General features: G+C 39.8%; 1 protein-coding gene across 3 annotated transcripts in view; it reads left to right on the top strand.

The window, feature by feature from the left end:
• The window catches only part of cacna2d2a (calcium channel, voltage-dependent, alpha 2/delta subunit 2a), a 629,987-nt gene that overhangs the window by 294,885 nt on the left and 310,479 nt on the right, over positions 1 to 24,623 (top strand). For all 3 annotated transcript variants that reach the window (XM_061932344.2, XM_061932346.2, XM_061932343.2), the window contains exon 4: positions 10,037 to 10,096. In XM_061932344.2, coding sequence (XP_061788328.1) covers positions 10,037 to 10,096 — 60 coding nt within the window. The remainder of the gene's footprint in view (positions 1 to 10,036; positions 10,097 to 24,623) is intronic.

Raw genomic sequence — 24,623 nt, 5'->3', positions numbered from 1 at the left:
TGATGGGCTCTTGGGCAATCATTTCAATGCGCCAATTAAAGCCTTGTTTTGTTGATTAACTCGACTATTTTCCCATTAGGGGATGAAAGCAACCGTTATTTAAGGTTCACTCGGGTGATCTTCAAAGACACAAATGGTGTTTCTGCAAATCTGAAAGAATCCTGTTTTGTCAGCAAAAAGGAGTGCTGGCACGAGACGGGCAGGACTTTTGTCACAAACGCTTCAGGGCAGGGCTATTCAACTGGCGACAGAGGTCAGTTCAAAACTTGGGAGAGACTTTTAAAAACCGGTAAATGGGTAGATAGAGCGGTAAATGCCGCTTTAGTGAGCTTGTGGCACACTCACCGGCATTTTTGACACTGCACTGATGCATTGGAACCTCAATTTACCAACCTAATTGGTTCTTGAACAGGGTTGGTAAATAGAATAGTTTGTTTGAAGCAAAAATGTGATATAAATAACGGGTTTCAGCCTTGTAAATGTTTGTACACTTGGAACACAATATAAAGCACTATGCAGTACTGTATAATCAAACAAACATAACAAGGCGGTGATGGATCAACTTAGTATTTAAACAAAGCCACAATAACATTTTCAGCCACCCTGCCGACACAAACACACTCACACAAACACATTGTCACTAGCTATGTGGTGCACTCACAGTTTGAAATCACAAAATTCCTTACAGCCAAGTCGTTACATTGATTACGGATAAAAATAAATCAGCTGCACCTTGTCGGTTAATTTTCTTAGCGTTCAGCTGAAAGGGGCAGTGTTGACAACGCTGTGGAAGCTTCCTGAATTTCTTCCTAACCACTTGTGCATTTGCTTTTTGGATTCATATTGTAATTGTTTCGTTTTTGTGATAATTCACCTGTTTTGTTATGATCCGCTGCCCGGATCATATTTTTGTTTTTGTTTTCAAGTCACTTGTGTTTTTCAGCACCTCTTGAGTTTGTTTCTGTTGCCATGACGGCAGATTATAGTCACCTGCCTCTGGTTAGTGTCCCGGACGCGCACCTGTTGCCCGGGCACTAATCAGAGGGCTATTTAGTTTACGCGCTGGCCTCATTCGGTCTGTTGGTTTTGTTTGCTCCTACGCAACAAGTTACGCTCCTAGTTTCGCTCATAGTTTACATTTTTGATATTAGCATCTTTGCTACCCTCTTGTTTTCCGTGCCGTGGTGCACCGCGCAGCATTTTGTTCTGCAATCAGAATAAATCATTTATTCTCACCTGCAAGCCGCTTCCTGACATCCCTCTGCATCTTGAAAAGACGACCTCCGGCATCACAATGCCACGAAGGCGTAACAGAAAACCAACAGACCGAATGAGGCCAGCGCGTAAACTAAATAGCCCTCTGATTAGTGCCCGGGCAACAGGTGCGCGTCCGGGACACTAACCAGAGGCAGGTGACTATAATCTGCCGTCATGGCAACAGAAACAAACTCAAGAGGTGCTGAAAAACACAAGTGACTTGAAAACAAAAACAAAAATATGATCCGGGCAGCGGATCATAACATGTTTAGTGTTAAGTTCTGCTCTCGTTTACCTTCCTTGTGGCTAGGAGCACTGAGTGTACACACTGGCCTCTGTTTGGTGATTAGGACACACAGCTGCTGACAATCCCAATAATGCCGGTTTATATACCCGTCTTGCCGTCCGGTCGGCGCGGGATTATTGTTCGCCTTTGGCAACCGTTACGTTTCCTGTTCGCTCAATGCGACTGTTATGTTTCCGGTTGTTTTGCAATGCTTTTCTTCACGTGCGCTTCCCGGCGGAACAACCTTTTTCTATCTTGCCTTGCTTAAAGGAGGATTAAACACTTTTCTTACCTGTACGCTGCTTCCTGCTTCGGCATTTTGTGATCTGGGCGCTGCCATCATGCCAAACAGTAACACACAGCTGACAAAACAAAAAAATAAGGTAAACATTTAAGGTAACAATTAGCACAGTAGCTAACACCAACAGTGCTCTGCTCACAAAGCCCAAAATGGCTGGTCTGCCGGGCACAAAATGGCTGTGCAGCAGGTCCACAATGGGTGCACTGCAAAAACTGAAATCTAAGTAAGATGAAATATCTCAAATAAGGGTGATATTTGCTTATTTTCTGTCTGATAAGATAATTCTTCTCAGTAAGCAGATTTTATGTTAGAGGGTTTTACTTATTTCAAGGGTTTTGGTCCTAAATGATCTCAGTAAGATATTACAGCTTGTTGCTGAGATTTGATGACCTATATCGAGTAAAACATGCTTGAAACTAGAATATCAAGTGTTGCAAAGCTGTGTCATCAACACTGACAAGTATAAAACTACTTTTTTTTAAATAATAATTTCTTACTTCAAGCATGAAAAAAAAAATCATGATGCCGAGCGCATATCATTATGTCAAGATAATGGCACTAGCACTTACTTATTTAAGAATATTTTTCAACATATTGAGCAAAAAGGTATATATTTTTTTCTACCAAGAAAAGTGCACTTATTAGTGAGAATATACTTATTTTAAGGTATTTTTGGGTTCATTGAGGTTAGCTAATTTTACTAGTTTTGGAAAGTCTTGACAAGCCGACATTTTCTTGTTCTATTGGCAGATAATTTTGCTTAGTTCAAGTAAAATACCCCTAACTTTTTGTATTGTTTTTCTTCTTGTTTTTGAACACTGACTTTTTGCAGTGTGGATGAGACACATGGTACACAAAGACAAAGTATACTTTTATTGCTGGATGAAAAAAGTCACTACATTTAAATACTTATCAAACCATAGGCTATATTTTTTTTTAAACAAATGACAGAAAGGCACATTAAGGCAAGCTGATCTATCCAGCACAATTTGCACATGAGGAAATTCAAAGTGCTTTACAGACGTATCAAATTACAAGAAAGGAAAGTGAATCAATCCATCAACGTCGGCCATGTCGGATCGTGTATGGTCTAGACCAGGGGTCGGCAACCTGCCGCTCTTTGATCACTCTGATGCGGCTCAGCTGCATACTTCGACCCCCCCTATTTTTCCGGGAGGTTTCCGGATTTCAGTGCCTCTCCCGGAAATCCCTAATTCTTCCGGGGTAAGTTATACACCCCCGCTACCACCAAACCCCGCCCACCTCAACCGACACAAGGGGGGGGTGTATTTTGTAGACCGGAAGAGTTAGTGCTGCAAAGGGTTCTGGGTATTTGTTCTGTTGTGTTACAGTGCGGATGTTCTCCCGAAATGTGTTTGTCATTCTTGTTTGGTGTGGGTTCACAGTGTGGCGCATATTAGTAACAGTGTTAAAGTTGTTTAAACGGGCACCCTCAGTGTGACCTGTATGGCTGTTGAACAAGTATGCCTTGCAGTCACTAAAGTGTATCTGCAGAAGCCGCATACAACATGTGACTGGGCTGGCAAGATGTTAGTACAGGTTGTGGAGGGCGCTAAAGGCAGTGCCATCATAGCACGCCCTTATTATTGTTGTTTGTGTTATGATCCGCTACCCGGATCATATTTTTGTTATTGTTTTCAAGTCACTTGTGTTTTCATCACCTCTTGAGTTTGTTTCTGTTGCCATGACGGCAGATTATCGTCACCTGCCTCTGGTTAGTGTTCCGGACGCGCACCTGTTGCCGGGGCACTAATCAGAGGGCTATTTAGTTCACGCGCTGACCTCACTCGGTCTGTTGGTTTTGTTTGCTCCTACGCAACAAGTTACGCTCCTAGTTTCGCTCATAGTTTACATTTTTGATATTAGCATCTTTGCTACCATCTTGTTTTCCGTGCCGTGGTGCACCGCGCAGCATTTTGTTCTGCAATTAGAATAAATCATTTATTCTCACCTGCAAGCCGCTTCCTGACATCCCTCTGCATCTTGAAAAGACGACCTCCGGCATCACAATGCCTCGTAAGCGTAACAGTTTGGGTGAAAATCAGCAGACATTCGAGAGAATAATTGCTCTGAAATTCGGAAGTCTCCCGGAAAAATTGGGATGGTTGGCAAGTGTGATGTTGTCAAGCGCTATTCATATAAAACTCGCGGGCCGCACTAACATTAAATGTTCATATTAAGGTGCGGGCCGTGTTTCTGAGACCCCTGGTTTATACATAGCACAAAGCAAAAAAAAAACTTTGTATGCAGTGTTATTCAGAGGTGGGTAGTAACGCGCTACATTTACTCCGTTACATCTACTTGAGTAACTTTTGGGATAAATTGTACTTCTAAGAGTAGTTTTAATGCAACATACTTTTACTTTTACTTGAGTATATTTATAGAGAAGAAACGCTACTTTTACTCCGCTACTTTTATCTACATTCAGCTCGCTACTCGCTACTAATTTTTATCGATCTGTTAATGCACGCTTTGTTTGTTTTGGTCTGTCAGACAGACCTTCATAGTGCCTGCGTTTCAACAAATACAGTCACTGGTGACGTTCACTGCGTTCCACCAATCAGATGCAGTCACTGGTGACGTTGGACCAATCAAACAGAGCCAGGGGTCACATGACCTGACTTAAACAAGTTGAAAAACTTATTGGGGTGTTACCATTTAGTGGTCAATTGTACGGAATATGTACTGTACTGTGCAATCTACTAATACAAGTTCCAATCAATCAATCAAAAGTGTGAAGGAAAAAAGACCATTTTTTATTTCAACCGTACACCCCGTCAAAAGCCTAAAGACTGACTGCACAGTTCCTGTCTTCACAATAAAAGTGCCGCTCCATCGCGCCTGCGCTTTCAAAATAAGAGTCTCCGAAAGCCTGCGCAAACAAGCTAGCAAGCTACGGAGTTTGCCGCCAATGTATTTCTTGTAAAGTGTATAAAAACGAATATGGAAGCTGGACAAATAAGATGCCAAAAACCAACCACTTTCATGTGGTATTAGACAGAGAGGAGGAACTTTTTTTCTCCTCCATTTGAAAACGTGGACGTTTGTCATCACTACTGTCTGATTACAATCAATGCAAGTCATCAGAATCAGGTAATGCACCAACTTATATTCTTGTCTTCATGAAATAAAGGAATCTATATGTGTTAAACATGCATGTATATTCATTAAAACACTATTAACATGTAAACAAAAACGGCAAAAAATAAATAAATAAATTATATACTGTATATATCAATGTATGTATATATATATATATATATATATATATATATATATATATATATATATATGTGTGTGTGTGTGTGTGTGTGTATATATGTACGTGTGTGTGTGTGTGTGTATATATGTGTGTGTGTGTGTGTGTGTGTGTATATATATATATATATATATATATATATATATATATATATATATATATATATATATATATATATATATATATATATGATATGTGTGTGTATGTTACTCATCAGTTACTCAGTACTTGAGTAGTTTTTTCACAACATACTTTTTACTTTTACTCAAGTAAATATTTGGGTGACTACTCCTTACTTTTACTTGAGTAATAAATCTCTAAAGTAACAGTACTCTTACTTGAGTACAATTTCTGGCTACTCTACCCACCTCTGGTGTTATTTCATTTTAAATTTCAAAAGAGTTTTGTGACTCCCATTGTTTTCTTTATTTTGTGAAACGGGTCGAAATGGCTCTTTGAGTGGTAAAGGTTGCCGACCCCTGGTCTAGACCAGTGGTCCCCGACCACGACGCATTTGCTACGGGGCCGCAGAGAAATGTTAAATAATTTATATACAACTGCATTTTCTCCTACTTAACTTTCCGCCTGTCCCACTAGACCTGGGGTCGGCAACCCAAAATGTTGAAAGAGCCATGTTGGACCAAAAATACAAAAACAAATCTGTCTGGAGCCGCAAAAAATTAAAAGCCATATTACATACAGATAGTGTGTCATGAGATATACCTGTACATTGAATTAAGAGGACTTAAAGGAAACTAAATGACCTCAAATATAGCTACAAATGAGGAATAATGATGCAATATGTACATATAGCTAGCCTAAATAGCATGTTAGCATCGATTAGCTTGCAGTCATGCTAGGGTGACCATTTCCATGATACCAAAAAGGAGGACATTATGCGGCATATCAATAAATTACTATGGTGTACATAGGACTCTGGTATACTCTTATTTATAGTACAATTTTGAGTGGTTTAAAGATGATGTTTGTGTGGCTGAATAGGAAAAAATATTAAAGTCAAGTGTTTGTTAACAGTATTTGTATTTATTCAATACATTTTGGTGTTCAAAAAGTGACCACTGAGATGAATCTTTTCAAGTGCAGAGTGCCACAAAGCATAACATGTGTGGACTTAAATGTAGTTAACATATATAATTTAAAAAAATGCCACAAAAATGTTTCCACATCAACATCAAGGCTGCTTGCTGCATATCTGGTTGCGTTATGCAGAATATGGGCCAAACAGTTTGCAGGGAGCACATCTTTTTGGCTCAGTTTCAGCTTCTGATACACTGTTATGTTTGCCACAATTGACACTGGCATTGTCTGCTGCATATGCAGACATGTTTTTCACCTCTAAGCCAGACATCTCAAGTTTTGCCAGCAGCTGGTTTGTTATGGCTTCTGACGTTTCGTTGCTGTCACTATAAAAATCCAACAGGACATGTTGGATGCCTTCATCAAAGTGAAAATACCTTACCACAATGGGAAAACACTTGTTTGTTCCTTTATTTGAGGCGTCGGTTGCTACGGAAAGGGGTAGGTTGTTTTCTTTTATGTAGTCGGTATGTTCCTGTACCGAATAGTGAGCGATGACGTTCTCGCACAATGCCTTGGCTTTTGTTCGGCCACAGGCCATCCCTTTAGCTGTGGGATAGTCACTGAAAATCTCCCGGTCCACTTTCATGCCGCAGTCTAAACTTCTGTAGGACTGGTGATGCTTTACAGCAGTGGTTCTCAACCTTTTTTCAGTGATGTACCCCCTGTGAACATTTTTTTAATTCAAGTGCCCCCTAATCAGAGCAAAGCATTTTTGGTTGAAAAAAAGAGATAAAGAAGTAAAATACAGCACTATGTCATCAGTTTCTGATTTATTAAATTGTATAACAGTGCAAAATATTGCTCATTTGTAGTGGTCTTTCTTAAACTATTTGGAAAAAAATATGTAAAATAACTAAAAACTTGTTGAAAAATAAACAAGTGATTCAATTATAAATAAAGATTTCTACACATAGAAGTAATCATCAACTTAAAGTGCCCTCTTTGGGGATTGTAATAGAGATCCACCTGGATTCAGGAACTTAATTCTAAACATTTCTTCACAAAAAAAGAAATCTTTAACATCAATATTTATGGAACATGTCTACAAAAAATCTAGCTGTCAACACTGAATATTGCATTGTTGCATTTCTTTTCACAGTTCTTTTTGACAGACATTTTAGTGAGGGTCAAACCATCATGGCATGGGGGGAAACTCTGGGTTTATGGTAATGAATGGAATAGCCTACTTAATTTGATGTTCAGTTTATGAACTTACATTACATTACATACCCCCAGGGTACCATTTGAGAACCACTGCTTTACAGCATGGTACACCTTGCACAGCTCCGCAGCAGTTATCTTGTCATCCAGGGGCGACGAAACTTCATGAAAAAATGTCCTCATTGAAGAGGTACCTGCCGCATGTTTATTACTTTTATGTTTATCCGTACCCGCATGCCGTTCAATTGCAGCTTTCCCCTGACTACTTACGTCGACATCACATCGACAAAGTGTGCAGAAGCCATGGAATTAGTCTCGGCTGCTTTTCGTTATAAATTCGTGCTCTTTTATCCATTCAGAATTAAACGAGGTCTTGCGTTTTGGCATGATGCTAACTTTCTGTCAATGTTATGCCGCAGCAGCACATGGACCCTTGTTTACTTTTTTAACCAATGATAAGCAGATTTGTATCCGACACAGCTCTTAGCCAATCATTTGATACGTTACTGCGTTGGGGGCATTTTTTACGGTCTTTGATTGGCTATCGCGCTGCAGCCCAGCAAAGATGAAAAAACTCCGCTCTTCAAGCCTAGTGCCTCAAAAAGGAGGACAAATACGTGTCCGGCTTGAAGCTGCGCCGGACGCCGGACAGGGCATTAAAAATCCGGACTGTCCGGCCTAAATCCGGACACCTGGTCACCCTAAGTCATGCAGTGACCAAATATGTCTGATTAGCACTCCACACAAGTCAATAACATCAACAAAACTCACCTTTCATGCACAACCTTAAAAGTTTGGTGGAACAAATGAGACAGAAAAAGAAGTGGCATACAACACGTCCTAGAAAGTCGGAGAAAGTTATACATGTAAACAAACTACGGTGAGTTCAAGGACCACCAAAATTAGTAGGACAAAACGGCGCTCGCCAAATACTCGAATCAGTGAAGCATGTTTAATATAAACAGTGTGCTTTGTAACAATTAGGGAGGTTTGTGTCATGTTTGTCCTCCTACAGAAACCATATTAAAACAAAAAATAGATTTTTTTCCCCACATCTTTTTCTATTTTTCATACATTTTTGAAAAAGCTTCAGAGAGCCACTAGGGCGGCGCTAAAGAGCCGCGGGTTGCCGACCCCTGCACTAGACGCACCAATAAGCTTGTTTATAGATGTACAATAACACTCCTCATAGTAAGTTGCCATTTGTTATATTTGTTTTAGCTTTGTGACATGATACAATGTACATTAAAGAACATATAAAATATAAATGTGACAGATTGTAGCCAAAGGCTGATTTACATCTGCATCTCATTGCAAGGAAACAAGCCCAGGGCTCCCACTAATTCAGCGTTTTAGTGAGTTGTATTTTTCATGCACTTATTTTTGCTGTATTGGCAAGTGGAAAGCCGGTCCGTGAAAATAATGCCTACATTAAACCGGTCCGTGGTGCAAAAAAGGTTGGGGACCACTGTCTAGACCAGTGGTCCCCAACCTTTTTGTAGCTGCGGACCGGTCAACGCTTGAAAATTTGTCCCACGGACAATTTTTTTTTTTTTGTCATAAAGAAATACAATCATGTGTGGTTACGGACTGTATCCCTGCAGACTGTATTGATCTATATTGATATATAATGTATATATTGTGTTTTTTATGTTGATTTAATTAAAAAAATATATATATATATATATTTTATTTTATTTTTTATTTCTTGTGCGGCCCGGTACCAATCGGTCCGCGGCCCGGTACCAATCGGTGGCCCGGTGGTTGGGGACCACTTGTCTAGACCACAGGTCTCAAACTCAAGGCCCGGGGGCCAGTTATGGGCTGCCACATTATTTTATGTGGCCCGTGAAAGCCTGTAAAAAATGGGTTTCAATAAAAATAAATTTTTAAAAAAAATTTTTTTTACTAAATGCATTTGTTCTTTTCATTTTGACAGTATATTAAAGTATATTATTATATACTGTATTGCAAAACTATTTTTGTGAGATAAAAACACAGTTAAATATCTGCTTGTCACCTTTATTTATTATTTTAAAGATAGATAGTACTTTATTGATTCCTTCAGGAGAGTTCCCTCAGGAAAATTTAAATTCCAGCAGCAGTGTACAGAATTGAGATCAAATTTATAAAGTAAATAGTAAATAATGGGGGTATAAATGGAAATAAAATAGAAAATATTACAATAAGAATAAAAATAAAAAGCATCAATAAAAATACAAATATAACAGTAAAAATAAGAATATAACAATAAAAATTTAAAATATTACAATAAGAATAAAAATAAAAAGCATCAATAAGAATACAAATATAACAGTAAAACTAAGAATAAGAAAAGCTAAAGCAAGTTATACAGAAAAAAATCTTATAATCAAATGCATATGCATTTCCATTAATCACGATTAATCACAGGTTATTACCTGCATGCAAAATGAAAATGTAATTTTAAAAAAGCGGCTCTCTGAAAGCAGCCACTACTGCGATGTGGCCCTCAATGAAAATGAGTTTGACACCCCTGGTCTGGACCATGTACTGCACCACTCTTAGGAATTATATGGATATATCGGTACACACACACACACACACACACACACATTGTCTTATTGACCTATTGACCTGTGACACTGCTGTACTTTGTGTTCCCTGACAGAAACTGGCCAGAGAGGCGGAGCAGCTTCAGAAGGATCACGAATGGCAAGACGGCGTCACGGTAAAGTAGGGCAGTTGCTCTTTGTTTCTACTTCCCAAGACGACTTTTCCTGCGTTCCCGTTTCCTTTTCGGGGCCACCCATTAAACGTCTATTCCCTCCTGACGTTCCCCCTTTAAATGAACAAGTGTGCGACCACCACGTGATCGCCATCACTGAGGGGAACGCTGATACACACACACACACACACACACACACGCACACACACACACACACACACACACGTGATATCTCTGCTGGCTACTCGTGTTCTTGGTCTCCTGTTTTATTTAACAACCTGCCTGCTTGTCATTTTCCTGCTGACCTTTAAAAGACAAATGTAAAAGAAGCAAAGAAAAAGAAAAAAAAATCTGTTTATGTATTTGTGCCTGCTTGTGAGCCTTTTATGCGCCACTGACTCTCAAATTTGTAAATATTCAAGTGCCACCCCCCCCCCCCCCCCCCCCCCCCCCAAACACACAAACACACGCACACACACACACACACGTATGTAGCAGATACATTCCCTCCTGTCATATCCTCTTGTCTCCAGGGAGACGAGTTTTTCTGTCATGCTACACTTCCTGCAAATGGGTTTTTAACCTCCGTGCCTCCAGGGGAATGTTTGAGAAAAGACTTTAACCAATTTTTTTAAATAATAATTATTGTCGCTTCTTTTCCTTGCAAAGTCCATTTTCTATCCATGCTCGCTTACACTCTCAAGCTGCACTCTTGGCTCCAATGAACTGGACTTGAATAGCAGTGATGGGCAAGCTGTAGTAAGCTTGATTAAATGTAGCTAACCTACAGGTGAAGCTATCCCCGGAGAATTGTAGCAAGCTACATTATATAAATATATAACTTAATGTACAACTTTACGCCAAACAAGAGGACAAATGCTCAGTTTGATTGTTTATTGATATAAACAATATTTGTTTAACATTTCTTTTAAATAGCGTACCATGTACAAAATGGGGGGGAACAGGGAAGAAATTAAATAAAAGGCAGTGAAACAATAATAATGATAAATAAATACCATAATATATACTCTAATGGAGACTTTTCAGCACAGGATAAATTACTGTTGTTAAACTGGCCAAAGGAACACACTATTAAAGGGGAACTGCAGTTTTTGGGGGGGAATTTTACGTTTCCCAATCATTATGAAAGACATAAAGACGAACGGATTTTTTTTTGTTTAATGCATTCTAACTCGTAAATAAAAGTCAGCTTACAGCAGAGCCAACAGGAGGCCCTCTATTCCGACCAAAAAAACCCAATAAATAACCATCCAAAAAACGCCAACAATTACATTTTATGACTTGAATATTATCCAAGTATTAGTGATATTGGTATTATAAGCGCTAACGCAGACAATAATTTATAGGGGCAACGTGATCACTAGTTTATGCTGCTATGTTTACATCATCGAGTGGTCTGCTGTTTCCTCGCTTCCCTGCTCCTTGGAAGTTTATTGTAGATCATAAATCATGCATCACACCTGGGTAGAAGAAGGCTGAGGACGTATTCCGACAAGTTGGTACAGTTTGACAGCCAATTTATACCGGGTAATGCCGAGAACGACACAAAAAGACGCTAGGCTTTGACTCCCTTTTCTTTGTGAGGATTGAGTCATTCTTCATCTAAACGGGAATATAACAAGATTCTATCAGTCGACATCCTAATGACAGCAGACCTTGTACAGTAAGTGATGTTGGTAACACTTTAGTATGGGGAACATATTCACCATTAATTAGTTGCTTATTAACATGCAAATTAGTAACATATTGGCTCTTAATTAGTCATTATTAAGTACTTATTAGTGCCTTATTCTGCATGGCCTTATTATACAACCAACCTTAACCCTAACCCTAATCCTCTAACCCTAACCCTAACCAAATAACTCTAAAGTAAGTCTTTGTTACTTAGAATATGTTCCCCTAGTGTCCAAATAACTGTAAATTAAGTATGTGTTACTTAGAATATGTTCCCCTTACTAAAGTGTTACCGTGATGTTTTATTATGTTTGTTGGCTCTCATGAAGTTTGCAGTGAGCAGTAATCAGTTATGTTGCAAAAGCAAACGTGATGCATTCTTAAAATTAATGTGCTTAAGCTTAAAATTATCAAAATATGTAAATATTACATCTTATCATACATGTGCCTCCTACTATATTACATATATACTTACATAATATATATAAAACCTTAATGAAGGTGTTTACATGTTTTTAAGTGCTTTATAGTCGAAATAGAGCGGCTCCCATAGGCTCCATTGTAAGCAGACTTTTGATCGCATGTATTTAATATTTAGAACGCTTAAAAAAAGAAAAACTGCACTTCCCCTTTAACAAACTCCATTTTTACATGAACGGAAATCATATTTAAAGTAAATATATTTTCCTGACTGTAACAGTGTAAAACAAAATGACATTTTCCCCAATTTCTACATTTTAATTTATTTTATAGGTAAGGATGTAAATATAACTGAGAGTGTACATATGGAACTAAATGGCCCCAATAAGTGTCCATTATTGTTAACTGACATTTAGCAGGGGACACCCTACAACTACCTCTGGGGGTCCTCACACCCCACTCTATGTATTTCATTTAGTGTGCCTTTTCTTTGGCCCACCCCTATTATGTTAATCATTTTCTCTGCCTCCAGTAAATAAAAACAGTGTCTCTCCATAGTTTGACATACAAACATGGACTTGCGTGTTGTTTGGGAACAGTTGATAATAGCTATGTGCAGTACAACTTTGAACTCAACTCACCTTAATGTGTGTTCTAGTTTTAATTTTGGGCTTACATGGTAAACAACTAATATGAATGTTTTGGGCATTGTTTTATCCAAACGCATACATTTGTACGACTTTGGCCAAGTAGACGCATTATGGGTTTCCTGGACGTCGTCTACTTCGCTAAAATAAAAATCTAAAGAAGATAATCTCTCTGCCATCTTCCACTAGGTTTTTTTCTTTAAAATTGCCTGCTTGAATATTCCCTTTTCTCTTCTCCGACTCTCTCGTCGTCATTTGGGATGTCTGTTGTGATTTCCCTTCCTGGTTTGATGACCCGCCCTATCTTGCCTCTGATTGGCCTGTCGGTAATGTTTTGCCCTAATCTTAACCAATCGTGACTCATCATAGTAAACCAACCAATCATCATGGATTTTCCCATATATTTTGTCCCCTGCTTATGGAGTTGCACTCGTCCATCTCTACCTTTGTTTTCTCTTTCTTTTCTCCCTCTCTCTCTCGCTAAGCTACATTAACCTGACTCTCGCCAGATCATTGTAGTTCGCTGAGCTCCACACAAGGGTCTGGGCTGGAAGGCATTGCAAACTCCTTCAAGATAGCAAAAAATAATGAACCAATCATGATCGCCGGGCGGGGTTTCATAGATGAGACGTAGCGCCGAAGCGACTGTTTGATTCAAACAACTATGGCGGCACGGAGCGAGGATTCGTGCGCTGACACTGATTCTGCTATTGCAACTGTTTTGCGACATCGATCGAATATTAATTCTTTAAAAGATGAACAGAGAACGGTTTTGAAGGCATTTATTGGTGGCAAGGATGTTTTGGCTCTTCTTCCGACCGGGTTTGGATTTCCCAGCGTTGCTCTCATCAGCGTCACGGGTTGATTTTCATGTGAGTGGTTGAAGTAGTGGTTTATCCAATCCCATACAATGATTTTTTTACAAGGCCCCGCCTTCTGAAATACATCTCCTATTGAGAACTCCCAGATCCTTGTGTGGAGCTTAGCGAACTACAAGGATCTGGCGAGAGTCAGGTTAAAGCTACATGGGTCCAAAAATAAATATGGACAAAATAGTGAAGCTACTGGGAAATGTAGTTAAGCTACGTTGCTTCGCTACATGTAACAAGCTATCGCCCAACACTGCGCATTTCTATCTGTATTTTTTATTTTGTTAATGTATTTATTGTAGCAGTTTGTAGTTTGTTGTGTTTCATTTTTAAAAATCCATCCATTAATTTTCTAGTAATGGATAAATAACGCACGAATGGCACGTGTTGACACTGCACCGATACTGTGATGGTGTTTCATAAAAGCGTCATCTGTTGGATTAAAAAGTCACCACATTTGACCTGCAAATAGAATGAATAGTTAGCAAATATAATGTTTTTTTTTAACAAATAGCTGGTCAGAAAAGAATATAGCCAAAAAGAAGCTTCCTGATGAACTTAGTTTCATACTTCACAAACTCCTTGTTTCATTCCGCGTCATTTGACCCATCACTAAATTTTTTGGTAACACTTTAGTATGGAGAACATATTCACCATTAATTAGTTGCTTATTAACATGCAAATTAGTAACATATTGGCTCTTAATTACTACAGATGTCCGATAATATCAGCCTGCCGATATTATCGGCCGATAAATGCGCTAAAATGTAATATCGGAAATTATCGGTATCGTTTTTTTTTTTTATTATCGGTATCGTTTTGTTTTTTTTGTTTTTTTTTTATTATTTTTGTTTTTTTTATTAAATCAACATAAAAAACACAAGATACAATTAGTGCACCAACCCAAAAAACCTTCCTCCCTCATTTACACTCATTCACACAAAAGGGTTGTTTCTTTCTGTTATTAATATTCTAGTTCCTACATTATATATCAATACATATCAATACAGTCTGCAAGGGATACAGTCCGTAAGCACACATGATTGTGCGTGCTGCTGCTGGTCCACTAATAGTACTAACCTTTAACAGTTAATTTTACTAATTTTCATTAATTACTAGTTTCTATGTAACTGTTTTTATATTGTTTTACTTTCTTTTTTATTCAAGAAAATGTTTTTAATTTATTTATCTTATTTTATTTCATAAAACAATTTTTTAAGTACCTAATCTTCACCATACCTGGTTGTCCAAATTAGGCATAATAATGTGTTAATTCCACGACTGCATATATCGGTTGATATCGGTATCGGTAATTAAAGAGTTGGACAATATCGGGATATCGGCAAACAGCCATTATCGGACATCCCTATTAATTAGTCATTATTAAGTACTTATTAATGCCTTATTCTGCATGGCCTAACCCTAACCCAAACCAAATAATTCTAAATTAAGTATTTGTTACTTAGAATATGTTCCCCATACTAAAGTGTTACCCATTTTTCTATGCCATTAATTCTCATTAAGGTCCCAGCTGATTTCAGGCAAATTATAAAAAAGCTTTAAAAGCTAAGCAGTTTGATGTTTTGGTAGTTTTCCCCCATGCTTGGACCAAAAATGAACCGAACCGTGACCACTATATCAGTATTGCACGGAAGTTATTATTTGTTATTATTGTGACTTTTTTCATGCTTCTGACTGGCTAAAATTCCCGTCCAGTGATTGGTTAATGCCCCAACTGTTGCTTGGTTTTTCGGAGTACATGTTAAGTGCACACGTTTCTCTCGCTCTGCTCTTACCTGCACGTGAGTCTAATCAGGCATGAAAGCAGTTGGAATATATCATATTGTTGCACAGGAATCCTAATAGCTCCTCGATTAATAATGTATCAAAGCTGATTTCATTTGCCTTTATAATTAGGCCAGGTAATGAATCTCAGCAGGGGCAGCTGTGAAACATGAAAAAAAGTCTTCAAGAGGCGGAGGGCGAGAAAGACGGCGGCTAGAGATGCCTCATCCTGGCGAGAAGATTGGTCTGGTTTGTAGATTTTGTGCTTTCCTAATTTGTCTTTGGGTGAACACTCTGCTGACTGACAGTCTAATTAGATTAGAGCTGCATGCTCTTTGGGCACATTAGGAGAGCCGCGCCGCATCTTAACCTGGCGGGTGGAGCAGTCTGTCAAAGCAAGAGAAAAGGTGTTTATGCATGAGAGACGGTGCATTTAATTGTGTGTGCGTGCATAATATGTCTCTTTGTGTCTGTGTTTGTGCATTACTACCTCCCCCAAGGAGGTTAGGTTTCATTTTTTTCCCGAGCAGGATGGTGAAAAAATTGATTTACAGCAAACCTTAAGGAGAGATGAGCATTTTAACACTGAGGATTTCTATTTATTTATTATACCTAGGGCTGGGCGATATGGACGAAAAAGTATATCTCGATATATTTTTACTTAAACTCGATATTCGATATAAATCTCAATATATTTTCCGGTGAAAGTATACATATAAAAATATTCATTTTTGAGCAAGATACCGTATTTTTCGGACTATAAGTCGCTCCGGGGTATACGTCGCACCGGCCGAAAATGCACAATAAAGAAGGAAAAAAACATATAAGTCGCACTGGAGTATAAATCCCATTTTTGGGGGAAATGTATTTGATAAAATCCAACACCAAGAATAGACATTTGAAAGGCAATTTAAAATAAATAAAGAATAGTGAACACGGTAATGTGTTAATAATTTCACACATAAGTCGCTCCTGAGTATAAGTCGCACCCCCGGCCAAACTATGAAAAAAACTGTGACTTATAGTCCAAAAAATACGGTACACTGAAATTGAACTGAATAAGAACTGTACTGTAAACACTTTTCAGAATCAGAATCAGAATCAGAATCAGCTTTATTGTCATTACGCAAGGTAACGAGATTGAGGCCATTCCATACAGTGTGATGTGTGCATGCTAGAAAAACAATGTGCAAATATATAAAAATATAAAAAATGTAGAAGTGCAATGAATATGGTGTGAAATGAATATATACATGGAAAAAAAAAACAAAAAAAAAAAACAGGGTGGTTGGTGGAATGGGTTATTGCACCGAAGAGAAGGCAGTTATGAGGGACAATGGGGCAGTCCGTTCAGGATGGTTATGGCCCTGGGGAAGAAGCTGTTCTTTAGCCTGTTTGTTTTGGTTTTAATGCACCTGTAGCGCTTCCCAGAGGGCAGCAGGTGGAACAGGTCAGAGCCAGGGTGGGTGCTGTCCTTGATGATGGCACTGGCTCTGTTGAGGCAGCGGGAGGTGTAGATGTCCTATTAACCAAGTTAGTCAAGATGGGTGTTAACAGCACAGAAAAAAAAAAATGTATACGTAAAATAAATAACATAGCTGTGCAAATACTACAAAATGTATCAAACTCAGATAAAACATACATTTGCAGGCAGGCACTTTTTAATTCCCAGTCGACGATGTAATGGACTGTCACACACGTACAGTTCTGGTCAGCGCCAAGTAAGTGACTTTACTTAAAGGCCTACTGAAACCCACTACTACCGACCACGCAGTTTGATAGTTTATATATCAATGATGACATCTTAACATTGCAACACATGCCAATACGGTTAGCTTACTAAAGTGCAATTTTGGAATTTTGCGCGGAATATCCTGCTGAAAAGGTCTCGGTATGATGACGTCAGAGCGTGACGTCACAGATTGTGGAGGACATTTTGGGACAGCATGGTGGCAAAATTCCACAGTATTCTGGACATCTGTGTTGGTGAATCATTTGCAATTTGTTCAATGAACAATGGAGACAGCAAAGAAGAAAGCTGTAGATGGGAAGCGATGTATTGCGGCCGACTGCACACAGCCGGTGTTTCATTGTTTACATTCCCGGAAGATGACAGTCAGGCTTTACCATTGGCCTGTGGAGAACTGGGACAACAGAGACTCTTACCAGGAGGACTTTGAGTTGGATGCGCAGACGCGGTACCGTGAGTACGCATGCAGCTGCGGCTTCCAAACATTTGATCGCTTGCCCGTACGTGCGTGCCGCTATGTGCATATCACGTACGTAACTTTGGGGACTTTGGGGAAATATATGTGCTGTATGAACTTTGGGGAGGTGAATGGTACTTTGGGCTGTGGGATTGAGTGTGTTGTGCAGGTGTTTGAGTTGTATTGGCGGGTTATATGGACTGGAGGGGGGAGGTGTTTGTTATGCGGGATTAATTTGTGGCATATTAAATATAAGCCTGGTTGTGTTGTGGCTAATAGAGTATATATATGTCTTGTGTTCATTTACTGTTTTAGTCATTCCCAGCTGAATATCAGGTCCCACCCGCCTCTCACAGCATCTTGCCTATCTGAATCGCTCCCACTGCCCTCTAGTCCTTCACTCTCATTTTCCTCATCCACGAATCTTTCATCCTCGCTCAAATTAAGGGGGAAATCGTCGCTTTCTCGGTCCGAATCGCTCTCGCTGCTGGTGGCCATGATTGTAAACAATGTGCAGATGTGAGGAGCTCCACAACCTGTGACGTCACGCTACTCGTCTGCTACTTCCGGTACAGGCAAGGCTTTTTTATCAGCGACCAAAAGTTGCGAACTTTATCGTCGATGTTCTCTACTAAATCCTTTTAGCAAAAATATGTCAATATCGCGAAATGATCAAGTATGACACATAGAATGGACCTGCTATCCCCGTTTAAATAAGAAAATCGCATTTCAGTAGGCCTTTAACTGTGCGGCTATGATCTTCCTCACTTCGGCATACATTTTTGGCAGCATTTCTCTTGCGAAATATGCCCGGCTTGGCAACTCGAGAACAGTTTTGATTTGGGCTTACATGGTAAACAACTCAAATTAATGTTTTATCCAGACGCATACATTTGTCCAAATGTGGCCAAGTAGACTCATTGTGGGTTTCCTGGACGTCGTCTACATCGCTAAAAGAAAAATCTCAAGAAGAGAATCCCTCTGCCATGTTCCACTAGTTTTTTTAATATAAAAATCGCCCACTTGAATATTCCCTCTTCTCTTCTACGGCTTTCTCGTCGTCATTTGGGATGTCTGTTGTGATTTCCCTTCCTGGTTCCATGATCCGCCCTATCTTGCCTCTGATTGGCCTGTCCCTAATGTTTTGACCTAATGTCAACCAATCGTGACTCATCATAGTAAACAGCCAACCAATCATGGATGTTCTTATATGTGCAAGCACGTCTTGGAAGGAGGAAGGGGAGGGGAGTGGGAAGCGGGGGAGAACAAGGAACACAACAAATAAGCGGTGTTTGGTCTTTTTAACGTGAAATAAATTATATCGATATTTCAATATTTTCTTAATTCATATCTTGTTTAAAAAAATATCGATATATCTTACAAACTCGATATATCGCCCAACCCTTATTATACCTAGTTCTGTTTTTAGCAATCTTAGCAAAATGATGACATATGCATCAAGTGGGTATCTGTATGTGACGATCCACAACTGTATGTGGCAAAATGCAGATCCACACTGCTGTCGCTTCAACATATCACTGGCATCGGGTGGATTATGAATTTATTTTATTACAGTGTCCTGCAAAACAGTGCAAATTGTGAGACTGTAGTCCACTTGGGTCACGGGATTCTCACTTGGAAGGCTTCACAGTTCTGATGTTTTAGAATAGAATAGATAGAATAGAAAGTACTTTATTGATCCCTGGGGGAAATTCAGCAGGGTTAGGGTTAGTGTTTAAACCAAATCTTCATTCTAATTACAGGGTTTGTACTCCTTTTCCATGGCCAAATTCAAGCACTTTTAAGGACTTTCAAGATCAATTTTCCATTTTTTCCAATACCCGTCAAAAGGCAAAAACCAGTGTGAATCAATCCATAGCCTTGTTGTTTGAGGTCACCAAATGCTGTCTGTAGGAAAAATAGGGAACATCTGCTAAAAACCTAAGCCTAACATTGAAGCAGCAGTTAATATTAACTGAATGGGGCATAGAAAATGAAGCAGTTTCTGTAGACTATTCTATTGGTGTTTGCAAACGTGTTTCCATTTGTGTTGTTTTTCAAAGTTCTTGTTCTTTTTCTTACTTACAGCACTCAATGACATTGAACAGCACGGATTGATTCCCACCGTATTTGTGCTTGTAAACTGCATAATGTCATATAAATACACGCACCCTCAAAATGTACATTTCACTCTTTTATTAACAAAACTGTTCCACACTAATATAAGGATAATAAATTAAAGGAAACTATTTTGTTTGTTTCACAACACCTCAGTCACCTTTCATTAAGCATATCTAGCCTTATAACTGTGGCTATGATAACAAATGAACAGAAAGACAAAAGTTAACTTGTTTTGCTTTCACAGACACGTTAAGTAGACAACGAATATAATAGAGCATGAAAAACACTGCACTAAATAGTAAACAATCCCTGACAATGCAAAAACGTGTCGCCCCCCTTTGGAAGGCTTCACAGTTCTGAGCACTTCTTGTACATACCACTTCTCGCCAGCAACAGGCGCTGTTGCAACAGGCGCTGTTGCAACACTTCAGTCATCATTTAATCAAGCATAATGGATGTCTGTTTTCTACACCGTTACATATAGGCTCTTGTACATAATATCTTTATTGATATGGCTTATTAGTGATTCCCAGAGCCCAAAAAAAGTCTGCGGGCTGTAGAGCGTTTTCTATTCGGGCTCCAGCACTATGGAATGCCCTCCCGGTAACAGTTAGAGATGCTACCTCAGTAGAAACATTTAAGTCCCATCTCAAAACTCATTTGTATACTCTAGCCTTTAAATAGCCCCCCTGTTAGACCAGTTGATCTGCCGTTTCTTTTCTTTTCTCCTCTGCTCCCCCCTATCCCTTGTGGAAGGGGAGACACACAGATCCGGTGGCCATGGATGGGGTGCTGGCTGTCCGGGGTCGGGACACGGGGTGGACCGCTTGCCTGTATATCGGTTGGGAACATCTCTGCGCTGCTGACCCGTCTCCGCTCGGGATGGTTTCCTGCTGACCCCACTGTGGACTGGACTCTTACTGTTATGCTGGATCCACTATGGACTGGACTCTCACAATATTATGTTAGACCCACTCGACATCCATTGCATTCGGTCTCCCTAGAGGGGGGGGGGTTACCCACATATGCGGTCCTCTCCAAGGTTTCTCATAGTCATTCACATCGACGTCCCACTGGGGTGAGTTTTTCCTTGCCCTTATGTGGGCTATACCGAGGATGTCGTTGTGGCTTGTGCAGCCCTTTGAGACACTTGTGATTTAGGGCTATATAAATAAACATTGATTGATTGATTGATTGATATTATTGTATTTTTCAGACTATAAGCCGCTACATTTTCCTACGCTTTGAACCTGAAAACTTGAAAACTAATTTATAGATTTTTCTTTGCCAACGGCCATAATATTTTGTATTCAACAAATAGTTTTCAACACCGACAGAAACACTGAAAAGGTGCATTATTGTTTGTTACATGGCGCCATCTTTTGGACGAGTTTACTCACTGCAGGTGCTGCTGGTCGAAAATGCACTTCCTGGGGGTGGAGGGGCATTTTGCGGGAAGAAGCACATTAGAAGAAAAAAGTACCAATGATTGTCACACACACACTAGGTGTGGTGAGATTATCCTCTGCATTTGACCCATCCCCCTCACCCCCTGGGAGGTGAGGAGAGCAGTGAGCAGCAACGGTGGCCGCGCCCGGGAATAATTTTTGGTGATTTAACCCGCAATTCCAACCCTTGATGCTGAGTGCCAAGCAGGGAGGTAATGGGTCCCATTTTTATAGTCTTTGGTATGACCCGGCCGGGATTTGAACTCCCGACCTACCGATGGAAATTATTGAGTGACAAGGATCTTCATATAAAATTTTCCCCCAAACATATTCTTGGCCACATTGTGCTCAGTCACTGATTAGAGTATGAAGACAGATTTTCCATGGCAACCTCTGGTGGCCGACTTGTCCAGGGTATACACCGCTTTCCGCCCGAATGCAGCTGAGATAGGCTCCAGCACCCCCCGTGACCCCGAAAGGGACAAGCGGTAGGAAATGGATGGATGGAACCTCTGGTGGCTAAAAGTCCGGTTTTTACAACAATTTAAAAACCATATTACACACTCTACCACAGCGGCACACAAGATGTCCACACAGACAGAGTTTTGGCCCGTGCGCAAACTCACGAGACCAGGAAACACTGTAATAACTGCCGCTAGCATTAAACTAATCCGCGTGGATTAGCTTAATGCTAGCGGCAGCATTTAGCATATAAAAGTCCGGTTTTTACAACAATTTAACAACGTGACTTACCAGCTCCGAGCGTCGCATCAAGAAAAATACACAGCAAAGAAACTTTACTTAACAACCATAACATATTCTGCCGAAATTGCTATTCCATTTTAAATAAAATAGCCTTTTTTTTTTTTACAGAATATAAAGTTTTACTGCTAGTCCTAATATCAAACAACGTCATTACAATCATACATAAATGATGATGGAAACACAAAGGCCGATCTTTACTGTGAATGTAGCAATAAATCAATCAATCAATCATCAATCAATCTTTATTTATACAGCCCTAAATCACAAGTGTCTCAAAGGGCTGCACAAGCCACAACGACATCCTCGGTACAAAGCCCACATACGGGCAAGGAAAAACTCACCCCAGTGGGACGTCGATGTGAATGACTATGAGAAACCTTGGAGAGGACCGCATATGTGGGTAACCCCCCCCCTCTAGGGGAGACCGAAAGCAATGGATGTCGAGTGGGTCTGACATAATATTGTGAGAGTCCAGTCCATAGTGGATCCAACATAATAGTAAGAGTCCAGTCCATAGTGGGGCCAGCAGGACACCATCCCGAGCGGAGACGGGTCAGCAGCGTAGAGATGTTCCCAGCCGATGCACAGGCGAGCGGTCCACCCCGGGTCCCGACTCTGGACAGCCAGCACTTCATCCATGGCCACCGGACCTGTGCCCCCCCCCCCTCAAGGAAAAGGGGAGCAGAGGAGAAAAGAAAAGAAACGGCAGATCAACTGGTCTAACAGGGGGGCTATTTAAAGGCTAGAGTATACAAATGAGTTTTAAGATGGGACTTAAATGCTTCTACTGAGGTAGCATCTCTAATTGTTACCGGGAGGGCATTCCATAGTACTGGAGCCCGAATAGAAAACGCTCTATAGCCCGCAGACTTTTTTTGGGCTCTGGGAATCACTAATAAGCCGGAGTTCTTTGAACGCAGATTTCTTGCCGGGACATATGGTACAATGCAATCGACAAGATAGGACAGAGCTAGACCGTGTAGTATTTTATACGTAAGTAGTAAAACCTTAAAGTCACTTCTTAAGTGCACAGGAAGCCAGTGCAGGTGAGCCAGTATAGGCGTAATATGATCAAACTTTCTTGTTCTTGTCAAAAGTCTAGCAGCCGCATTTTGTACCAACTGTAATTTTTTTAATGCTAGACATAGGGAGACCCGAAAATAATACGTTACAGTAGTCGAGACGAGACGTAACGAACGCATGAATAATGATCTCAGCGTCGCTAGTGGATAAAATAGAACGAATTTTAGCGATATTACGGAGATGAAAGAAGGCCGTTTTAGTAACACTCTTAATGTGTGATTCAAACGAGAGAGTTGGGTCGAAGATAATACCCAGATTCTTTACTGATTAATAAATCTATACTTAAGTTCGTGTTCCAGCAAAGAAAGTCCAGAAATGATCGATCTTGGCTCATGCGCGTACACACTAGTAGGCGCGTCCACGTCCGCGGGTCAGACATTGGTCCACTCAATATCCGCGTAGGCGGAGCCTATACTCTAGGCGGCGCGCGCCGGTTTAGTCCGCTCAGGACCCGCTGTCTGACCGTACAATTTTCAGAGGCGGAGCGGATCCTCTAGGCGGAGCCAAAACGAATGTGACAGTAACGCGGGTTGGGCGACTTGAAGGCGGATCCGTAAAGGAGTCTCCTGCTGTGTGGGTAGTCATTAGTACTTGCGTTGCATAGTAGAAGGTATTGAGTTAAAATAGACTTAGACTTATTGATCCACAAGGGAAATTGTTCCACACAGTAGGTCAGTTTCAAAGGATGGAAAGGGTATGGATGATAAGGATAATGCAGGTATTAAGTAGACTAAAAATGTACCATATATGTAATATTTACATGTTATATATATAATAGATACCGTATTTTTCGGACTATAAGTCACAGTTTTTTTCATAGTTTGGCCGGGGGTGCGACTTATACTCAGGAGCGACTTATGTGTGAAATTATTAACACATTACCTTAAAATATCAAATAATATTATTTAGCTCATTCACATAAGAGACTAGACGTATAAGATTTCATGGGATTTAGCGATTAGGAGTGACAGATTGTTTGGTAAACGTATAGCATGTTCTATATGTTATAGTTATTTGAATGACTCTTACCATAATATGTTACGTTAACATACCAGGCACGTTCTCAGTTGGTTATTTATGCCTCATATAGCGTACACTTATACAGCCTGTTGTTCACTATTCTTTATTTATTTTAAATTGCCTTTCAAATGTCTATTCTTGGTGTTGGCTTTTATCAAATAAATTTCCCCCAAAAATGCGACTTATACTCCATTGCGACTTATATATGTTTTTTCCCTTCTTTATTATGCATTTTCGGCCGTGCGACTTATACTCCGGAGCGACTTATACTCCGAAAAATACGGTACTGGTGTATTATTATAGTATATTATATTTTTATATAGTATATAATATAATATATCAAATATATACAAATCCTGGATGTGGAAGAAGTTTTGGCATGGTTTGTTATGATTAATGATGTTAAAATTGTATGATACGCTAAATTTCAGCATATTAATAAAAAAAAGTGGACTGTTACAAAATGATGC

The sequence above is a fragment of the Nerophis lumbriciformis genome, linkage group LG38 (assembly GCF_033978685.3).
Source record: "Nerophis lumbriciformis linkage group LG38, RoL_Nlum_v2.1, whole genome shotgun sequence".
In the NCBI taxonomy this organism is placed as follows: domain Eukaryota; kingdom Metazoa; phylum Chordata; class Actinopteri; order Syngnathiformes; family Syngnathidae; genus Nerophis; species Nerophis lumbriciformis.
This window is presented reverse-complemented; position numbering and strand designations above follow the sequence as displayed.